The sequence below is a fragment of the Solea senegalensis genome, linkage group LG3, assembly GCF_019176455.1.
Source record: "Solea senegalensis isolate Sse05_10M linkage group LG3, IFAPA_SoseM_1, whole genome shotgun sequence".
Taxonomy (NCBI): Eukaryota; Metazoa; Chordata; class Actinopteri; order Pleuronectiformes; family Soleidae; genus Solea; species Solea senegalensis.
Window position 1 is genome coordinate 11,086,313 of NC_058023.1, and position 10,100 is coordinate 11,096,412.

General features: G+C 40.2%; 1 protein-coding gene across 1 annotated transcript; it reads left to right on the forward strand.

Moving 5' to 3' along the window:
- Positions 1-1,035: 1,035 nt before the first annotated feature.
- lrp10 (low density lipoprotein receptor-related protein 10) lies at positions 1,036-9,773 on the forward strand. The gene is made up of 10 exons (XM_044022091.1): positions 1,036-1,080; positions 2,297-2,458; positions 2,608-2,640; positions 3,046-3,190; positions 3,281-3,477; positions 3,625-4,220; positions 4,787-5,223; positions 6,480-6,674; positions 7,725-7,854; positions 8,935-9,773. Exons 2-10 carry the CDS (start codon positions 2,410-2,412, stop codon positions 9,577-9,579), a joined length of 2,427 nt encoding a protein of 808 aa, XP_043878026.1. The 5' UTR covers positions 1,036-1,080; positions 2,297-2,409; the 3' UTR covers positions 9,580-9,773.
- Positions 9,774-10,100: the final 327 nt, after the last annotated feature.

Consider the following 10,100-nt stretch of genomic DNA (forward strand, 5'->3'; position numbering starts at 1 on the left):
TTCAGCCCTGCTCAAAACTACCAAACATTTCAACCCTTTAAATGTCGTTTATAAATGTTGTTTATAATAAAAACTGGTTATTTTCCATATAACGAATGTTGGATTCAAAAAATCAAAGTTTAGAAAATATTGACTTTGGTGAATTATTAGTTTTTGTGGAGCATCAGATAAAATGTGCTATCCTCTTAAGTCATAAAGGACAAAAAAATGGTATTGGGGTTAAACACAGGAGTCACAAATGGTGAAATGCATATTCTGTATAAAACACTGTAGAGACATATAAAAGGCGCATTCTAAACCTTTGAAAACCAAACTACTTTTATTTTAAAATGACTATAAACTTCATACAAACATACTTATGGTAGTGTGTTCAATTTCCACTAATAAAACAAAATGTTACACACTGGACCTGAGTAAAAGTTCCCATGTAAAATTGCATGTATCCCATGTAACAATTAAATGTTTTACTAATTCATGAATATTTTTGTATGAAAAACCAATGTATTTTGACTCAACAGTCAACAAGGAACACGGGAAAAAACACAAAACAAACAACATGCACTTAAATAGACTAATCAAGTAATCATAACACATGTTTAATCAAAAATATTAAGACCTGTAAAAAATCTGTAATTTTATTTTCAAAACTCTGTGTTGACAATGTGTCAAATTAATAATAGCAATACATTGTGCGTTATTGCTTTAAGTCAAATTTAAAGATAAAAAGCACCGATATTAAGCACACCATTAATAAATGTTTTAGTCATACTCGAGTCATTGACGGAATCCGGCTTCTTGTGAATTAAAAGTGATGTTGGACACTGACACCTTGCGTCAGGAAATTCACATTTTAATCCCATTTTAGAAATAAAGCTGCAGCTGTTAGAAACACATACATACATTGTCAGTGTTTAAATAAGGATAACGTTAAACCAAGTAGGTTTAATTTTAACGAAATTACGTCTATTCTTTATGAATGAAAGGAAAAAGACAATATATCAAGCCCCGCCCCCTCATGTCATGAGCTAAAATACACGGAAGTAGTTTAGAACTTGTCAACAAGAAAGGCCGTCTGACATGGTAACGTCCTCCGTTCTTCTCTTTTACAGTCGTATTATAGCATGTCCATCGCTTTTGTTCTTTGTTTAATGAGTTACTTGGTTGTTATAACACAAAATATCGTGCTGGAAGTGGGTTTAATCCCGCGTCGTCATCCAAAAGAAGCGAATAAACGGAGAGAGGAAGAGGATGTTAGCTGTTAGCTCGCGGGTAAGCTAGATGTTAAATGTCTAAAGAAGGCGAGCGGCTGATGTCTTCTTCCTCCTTCTCCAAACAGAAACTAAACTCGCAGCGTTATTTCAGGAAATTGTATAGACATGTGGTCAACGACGCGAGCTTTTCGTCGACTTTAACCCAAGATTCAAACAGATTGAAGAAGACGTAAAGTCAAGGAAACTGTTTTATTTTTAGCTCGGAAATGGTGGCTATCCCTCTCTGGCGTCATTGTTGGGAAGATTATGCGAAGGGTATTATTTGAGTCTGTGCGTGAGACCATTGTGTTGGAGATTTAAAACAACATCAGTTATCAAGCACATCTCTGATAAATTACAATATTTAGTGAATCATTTATACGATAGTATCACAAAAATGATTCACTAAATATCGTGTGAATCATTTGAATCATGTTATACTATCGTATCTTACATTTTTTCTTTTTCCAATATATTGTATTGGCTCGTCCATTTTTATTTATTATTATTTATTATTATTATTATTATTATTATTATTACAATTATCTATTAATACTAGCCTATAGAAAGGAGGTGAGACAGACAGTTGCTATCTGACAAGGCTTGAATTACCGACCAGTATTAAATGTGTTAAATATCTTATTTATAGTAGGAGTGATGGCGTAAATACGACTGACAGTCTCTGCGTTAAATAATTTGCTTGATAAAATTGTCATTTAAAGTAATGTTACTTCGTACTGTGCAGGTAAGTTGAAATGTAAAAGTAAAGTGTAGTCTGCAAAAGACCAATGAATAGCCATGTATTTGCTTCAGAAATTTGTTACTCCGACTTTCTGTTAAGACCCATCCATTGCTCACTGGTAACAGCAGTGAGGAATTCAAATAATAACAATTATAATGAAACTGGTTATAATAATAATAATAATAGTATGTTATATTTCTGTACAGCTTACACAAAGTAAGTTGATGATGATGTTTTTGCAGTGAACTAATTTATTTTTTGCTTCCTTTTGATTCATCTTCTCTTATTCTCTATCCCTTTGCAGGAGAAGTCTTCCTGAATAAGAATCTAAGATGGTGGTCCTCTGACATTTTATTTCTAGCCCTTTTATATTTTTTTAAATTTAATTTTAGCTTTTAGAGGAGAATCATTGCCACAATGATGTATACTTACAACCTTCGCACGCTCCTGGTTTTCACCGTAGCAGGTGAGTGAATACTAAATGTCGCATTCATCTATGCTTCTAATTCTAATGTTTAGCATGCACCGGTCACATTTGCATTTACCGCATGAACAATGACACTGACATGATGATTTTAAAAAGTGACTTTACATTTTTGGTTGTGTCCTCTGCAGTGTGCTACTGTTTCAGCCCTGCCCCCTGCTTTGGTAAGGAGACAATTCATGTTGTGTCTGTAGATATCATTAATAATTCTTAATAATTCTTGTTTCACACAGTCCTATAACTTGCAATGTGACATAGATGTGTTTTCGTTAAGTGTTTTATTTTATTCTGATTTGTTTATGTTAACACTGTGAAGCAGTTTTTTCTACAAAAAAATGATTAATCATCAGATCAATTCATTTTATTTAGTTATCTTCAGCCGATCTATGTGTGTGATATAAATACCATTTAAAAGGCTTTTTTTTTAACCTGTATTGAATATTATCAAGTTATTATGGTGATCATATTGGACAGCACTTTCACTAGTAGGCATGTATTTCTCAGTACTTTGACATCATTGTGTGAAAAAACATGTTAACTTTGCACCTTCTGTGTTGCTGTTTTTTTAGCCCTTTGTGGACACACTCCTCAAGTCCTTGACAACAACGTGGGAGAGATCAGGAGCTCTGCTTACCACAGCTGGTCCTATCGCTTTGGCTCTACCTGTGACAGCTGGGTCATCAAGGGTTTGGAAGGACAACCCATCGTTCTCAGGTAAACTCCAGATTTTACTCAGGTTGTCTGTTTGCTGATTTCGCCTCCTGTTGCCAATATAAGAGTCTCTGATTACAATTCTTTTTCCAGCTTTTCTCAATTTTCAGTGCGGTGTAAGAAGGAATGGGTGACAATAAAATCATCTTCAGCTGGCAGTGAGCCGATTGTCCTTTGTGGGTCTAAGTTGCCACAGCCCATGGAATTCCCAGGTGGAAATATAACAGTGGTGCACCACTTCCTTCCACATCTGTTTCCAGTGTCATCATTTCTGTTAAGCTATGCCAGAGGTACAGTGTTAAAAAAAATTAAACAATGTTTAATTTGCAATATGCTCTACTTTTGTACTGAAAACAAAGTGGCTGTGAGTGTCCACTGCCAAATCATTACAGTTATTTATTTAATGTTTTCACTCCTTTCTGTTTCTACACATTCAGATGTGGATGAATGCCCTGTGACGTCCTTTGAATGTCTGTTAGGGCATTGCCTTCCCCTCTCCTGGCGCTGTAATGGCCAGGTGGAGTGTTTGGGTGAAGGTCCTGGCCTTGGCAGTGATGAACAAGGCTGCAATACAGAAATGGAAACTCCAGCACCGTCAAAGAATAGTAGAATACAGGTAGAAGAGCCCAAAAGTGAAATTTACACAGAGAAAAAACAGGACTTGCAGAGACACAAGGCCATAGATGAAACTCAAAGCTCAGACAGGTCAGCTGAGAGAGATACAGAGTCTGATCTGTGGGCACTGCTGAATGAGAGGGAGGAGGAAGAGGAGGAGGATCAAGTGCAGCATCAGACCCACAAGTCTGCTGTGACACCAGTCCCCATCGAGTGGCCTTGCGGAGGACTACTCCAGACATTTTATGGGACCTTCTCCCCTCCAGCTATTCGAGGTTCTGCTCTGTACTGCGTCTGGACGCTGGATCCACAGGATTCAAGGCCACTCAGACTGGATCTTCAGCAGCTGGTACTGGGTCCAGGGGATAGACTCACCATCTACAATGGGAAACAAGGCAAAGGAGATGTTCTTAAAATTGTGAGTTGAGAAATTAACTATATTTATCCAAATTTTTTCCTCAAAGTTATCCACTTGTTTTTAGAAAGTAATCATCATGAATCGGTCCCTGAAGCTCCATTTCCACCAAGCGGTACGCTTCTGTACAGTTTGGTACATTACACAATTAACCTTTTCGTTGTCAAACATTATGAAAGGTACCAATATAACTGCACCATCAACAGACCAATTGTCCAACTGATCTGTACGATCCCAGTTTTTGGCACCTTTCCACTGGGCTACCAAACACAGTGTAGTCAATTAGAATTGTCACTTCTGTGCAATGGTATTGTAAAACAAACGGTGACAGAGAGAGGATCAAGGCCTTTTGTGTTTAATTTCAGTACTTTATTGTGGAATTTATTGCTGGACTGCGCTGACATGACTAATCAGGTAGCTGACATTAGCTGTCAATATCTGACACTCGCACCCTGCGGTGGAAATGCAAACCAGATCAGAGTGTACTATTCTATCACACCATGGTGAGCTGAACTATCCTCTACCACTTGGTGAAATGAGGCTTATGCTGCTTCCCTGTGTTTTGACAGATCACCAGTACCTCCAATTACAAACCAATCCAAGTGGAATCCCCTACTGGCCTGCTGTCGTTGACATATGAGACACTTTCTGACTCAGAGGGAAGTGGTTTCAATGCCACATTCCATGTTGGGAGCTACTGCCCCCCGTGGGAAGGTCGGTGTGGAGGAACATTTGGAGGTTGCTTTACCCAGGAGCAGCGTTGCGACGGGAAATGGGACTGTCCTGAGACGGGGAAGGATGAGGAAGGATGTAGAGGCTGCGGTCTCAACCAGTTTGCCTGTGGAGTAGTGGGACAGAGAGCGGTGGCATCTGGCCACTTCGCCGGCAGACCAGTGTGTTATCCGGTCAAAGAGCGATGCAACTACCAGCTGTACTGTGCTGATGGCAGCGATGAGAGGGACTGCACTGTTTGCCAGCCAGGAACCTTCCACTGCGACAGTGACAGGTCAGTATGTGTTGGATTCTTTGAGGATTTTCATTCTTCGATGGAGCATGGCATAAAATTGAGTATTAGTGTTCATTCTTAATCTTGGAAATAGCAGTTCAAATGCTCCATTCGTCATATTATGATTTAGGGACTTTTGTACTGTGTTGAATGGCTTGTCATGAGATTCAGTTTGCTTAGTTGCCATAAAGCCTTTGATACATGACTTTTAGCACACAAACTTAGACTGGGTGCAGCCTATGCGTGCATGCTTTTCCCTTTTAAGACCCGTTGCTCCATCTAAGCGTTTCCTTGTGTAGAGAGCCAGATGACCCCTGAGCAAATTTTATGACATAATTGTCACCAAAAGTGTCATAAGTGATAAGTATGTATTGTAATACACATCATGCTTTTTAGTACAATTCTCTTTCAGACGTTGAGGAATAAAGGATTTTATGAGCAATGATAATTCCGTCAAAATTTAGGAGGATTTTTTCAGAAAATGCTCAGGCCCTGTTTAAAATAGCTTTCTTAAAACCTTAGTTTGAACTTAATGGGTAACATAAGCTTATTTTTGATCTTAGAAACAAAGTATTTTTCAACTCTCTGTTTAGTTTTATATAGATTGTTTTGTGAAATGTTTTTTCTACATTGTGCTCCGATGAGCTAACCATCTAGGTGTGTTTGGTGATAACACAAGCGTGTTAGTCACAGGGGTGTGCTCCCAGTATCTGGGAGAGTTGTACTTTGAGAATGTGTGACATATACTTTTTTCAATTTATTTTGCATTTAGCAGAAGAGACATTTAAATTTGAAAAAAACAGTAACACAGTACACACCACTCAAGATATCTTTAGGTCAGGCATATTCAACTACTTCTTTCGAAAGTACATTAAGAAAAAAAAAAAAGTACCCTATGATAGAGATTTGCATTGTCTCGTGTCTCATCTGTAAATCTAGGAAATGTCATGAAAAAAAAACAATGTCCCCATATTTATTAGTTTACAGAAAGAACCATCAAAAATCAGTGCCTCGGGACTAAAACGTTTCAGTTAAATAAATATTTCTGTGCTTAACAATCATGACACATCCTAAATTCCTTTGTGCAAATAGCCTGCATAAAAGCCTTTTGCTTCGTCTGAGTAGCTTTATCCTTCAGCTCCTGGTCTACAGGCTAGTTTCATTTTGGGTTAGCATTGCATTTTCACTTGAAACCGAATCTCACTCGTCCTGTTCCTGGATATTAACACACAAGTGGCTCATTGTCCCGTGTGCAGGTGTGTGTTTGAGAGCTGGCGCTGTGACGGCCAGGTGGACTGTAAGGACGGCACAGATGAGCTCAACTGCACCGTCATCCTGCCCCGCAAGGTCATCACCGCAGCAACAGTTGGGAGCCTGGTCTGTGGTCTCTTGCTGGTGATCGCTATGGGCTGCACCTGTAAACTGTACTCACTTAGGACCAGAGAGTACAGGTGATTTTTTTCTTTTTATCCTGTTCTTTTCCATATTTGTTAGTTTCTAAGTAGTATTTAATAATGTCCTATGTTGTTGTTTGAAGCTTCATGGGCATTTTTATCACTACTGACAGATTTTGTGTGGAAGGTCTGAGATGGTGAGTCACAAGAGGTACACTTTGTTTTTATGGCTGCTTCAGTGGTTGCCAACTCAACCAGACAGCACCTCTTTAACATTTTATCACCTCCCACAACAAAGCCTAGAACACATCATAGACAGAAAACACAAAAAACTACCTGTTGTTGCAAACAGTCATCTTCCCTCAGACAAAGTGGGTCATGTCATATATACATTCTTTCAACTTTGTACGGCATCTTTATTGAGTCAAATCCTAACTTTTATTTGACAAAAACAAACCATTTGTGGTTTTAGGTTTGAGGTCATTGTTGAGGTTAAGTCTGTAACAAAGGCCTTATATAGACTGAGGAGAAAACTAAAAGGATTTTACTTATCCAGATTGTGTCTTTATCTTTTAGCAAGGCTGGTCATGAACAAAAGCAAACATGTAGAAGTCTCTACTGTTGTTGAGTGTTTCTTGTGAGATGTAGAAGCTAACAAGACAATTATTTGGATAGAGAGATGACGCACCTCCATTTTCCCATATTGATAGGTTTGTTATGTCCAATGTGTTCACTCGCAGTTAACAGTACAGAGACAGTCTGACGAAGGCTATCATATCATATCATATCATATCATATCATATCATATCATATTTATCCTGCAATCTCATTATGGCTGAAGTTATGTGTTCTTGTATTTCATGTCTCTTTAGGACCTTTTCTGGCATAAACTCTGACCTTGTCAGGACCAGAAGTAGAACCTGGTCCTAATGAGGATTTCTGATGAAGATTTGAATTGTGGTTAGGGTAATGCATTAACTGGTTATGGTTAAGGTTAGGGATAAGGCTTTGTTAGGGCTGTCCTAAGAAGAATAGTTGTGCAAACTTGTGTATGCATGTTTATGTGTGTGTGGGTGAATGCATCTGAATATGTGTGTTTTCTTGCAGCTTGTTTGCTCCAATCAGCCGCCAGGAAGCAGAGCTGATCCAGCAGCAGGCCCCTCCATCCTATGGTCAGCTGATTGCCCAGGGCATAATTCCTCCAGTGGAAGACTTCCCCACAGAAAACCCCAATGAGGTGAGTTTTTCTGTCTGATGCTAATCTTGTCATCAGAAGAGATGGCCTGATACCACTTTGTGTCAGATACTGATATCACAATAATTGGTAGATATACGTATATCAGTCCAATAGAGTAGTTTTACAAAATTACGCACATCTGTTTCCTTTAAATTTGGTTCACAGTCTGACGGCCAAGGATAACAAGTGTCACTGAAAAACAAGTTGGTAGCCACAGGCAGTCTTCCATTTTCATATATTTGTACAAAAACATGTTGTTTTTGCAACTTTGACTTATTTATGACACAGCCTTATTTGTGTGGGCACTTAAATTCCCTCAAATGCGCCTGACAGTAACTTGAAAGCACGTCGCACAGGAAATCGAACATTTGAACCTTCATTCATGGGAAAAGACCACATGTTGCTGAGATGTGCATTCTTCAGCTTTTAAGCCACACAGAGTATACAATATTATCTACAGTCACCATGGCGTGTCATCTGTTTTAAGGTCATGTGCTCCACTTAAGCACACCAACAGCAGTGTTGCCATCAAAATAATCCTTGACTCTAAGGTGCTTTATTATTCAGCCATGACGGCAGTGAAGGATTAATTGATTGAAAGAAGCATGTGCTATGTGATGGGACACACTCAAGCTATAAACCCCTTTCCTTAAAGCTGTAGTGCATAACATTTAAATATAAATGACTGTGTGATTCTCTGAGAGTTAAGCGATAAAAATATCTCTCATGACTGTCTTTCCAGAGGAAAATGTTTAATACCCCCTTTCCAAATTTGAATGATTTTAAAAAAGTCACCAAGTGCCTAAAAATTACACTACATTCTCTGTTCTAAAACACAGGGGGCGTGTCCACTGTAGGCGCCAAACACACACATACCTACTGATCTTATTGCTTTAGTGGGGACCAAAGGCTGTGAACTAAAAATTAAATTTTTTACAACAATAAATCAATAATAACAATGAGAACAAGTAAACAATATGGCTGTGATGATGATGATGATAGAAGAGATGTAAAATAAATATTTTGTGACATATTTGCTTTTCTCTGCTCTCGATTTCTTTCCATCTTCTTCTCTGCCAGACCTCATCTCTGTCTCTGAGGGGAATTCTCCAGCTCCTCCGTCAAGATGCAGCCAACTCCCCACATCGCAGGCGCAGGCCCCGATTTGTCCGCCGAGCTGTCCGCCGTATGAGGAGGTGGGGTCTAATCCCCAGACCTCCCTCCAGGCCTACACAGACGTCAGGCTCCAGCCAGCAGCAGTCAGACAGCGCCCCTACTGGTCAGGAACCAGCTCACTCTTCTCCCACAAGCTCCTCGTCGGCTGTGGAGGCGGTCAACCAGCCGGTCCCTCAGAAACTTGGCTTGTCCGAACAACAGCAGCAGCAGGAAGCTCCGCCTCCTCTTCTGCCACTGCCACTGCCACTGCCCCCGTCTCCTGTCACCTCCCCACCACCACCTCCATATGCTCCCCCTGCTCCACCCACAGTCACCCCACACTCTCCCCCTCTGGCCGTCCCCCCTAGCAGCCCCTCTCTTGCATCCATCTTCCACACACTGGGCCTGAGCATCTCCCTCTTCAGAGCCTCACCTTCCTCCTCCTCCACCAACTCTATGCCCCTCTCTGCCTCCCCCTCTTTCTCCTCAGCCTCTTCGGATGATGAGGTGCTGCTTATCCCTCTGTCTGAGGACGCGACCTCAGAGGATGATGTGCCCATGCTCACCTGAACGACTCACTCACTTTTCCCCCGTAACCCCACACCTCCTCCTTTATCCCCTTTTACGCACTAATAACTGAAACCCAGTCTTTCCACGTTTGTTTGAACTGAAGCACAGGAGCGGCCCGCAGAGAGACGCACCCTCACTGTGCAAGTCTGGTGCCTTTATTTTGAAAATTGCTGCGTTGAATTTGTTGACACAAGGAATCAAGTGTTTTGACCATTTCTAAAGACCTCCTTCAGAAAGTTTTAGCTGTAAAGCATGGCTCATGGATGTGGAGAGCAAGTGTCGGTAAGTATTGGTTGTGCACTTAATGAATGAATGCTGGGCTGCACATTGAAGGTAAACTTTTGCACAGAAGAATCTTCCCTATCCTGAGGCAGGCTACTGTCACGCTGAATGATTAAGAGTTTTTAATGATGGTAATGAACATGTTTAATGTGTGGTTGTGACTGTGTGAATGCATTTTAGGCTTAAACATAGACAGTGGAGTATGTTTGTAGATGCTTTTTGTCCTCACATACTTCTGC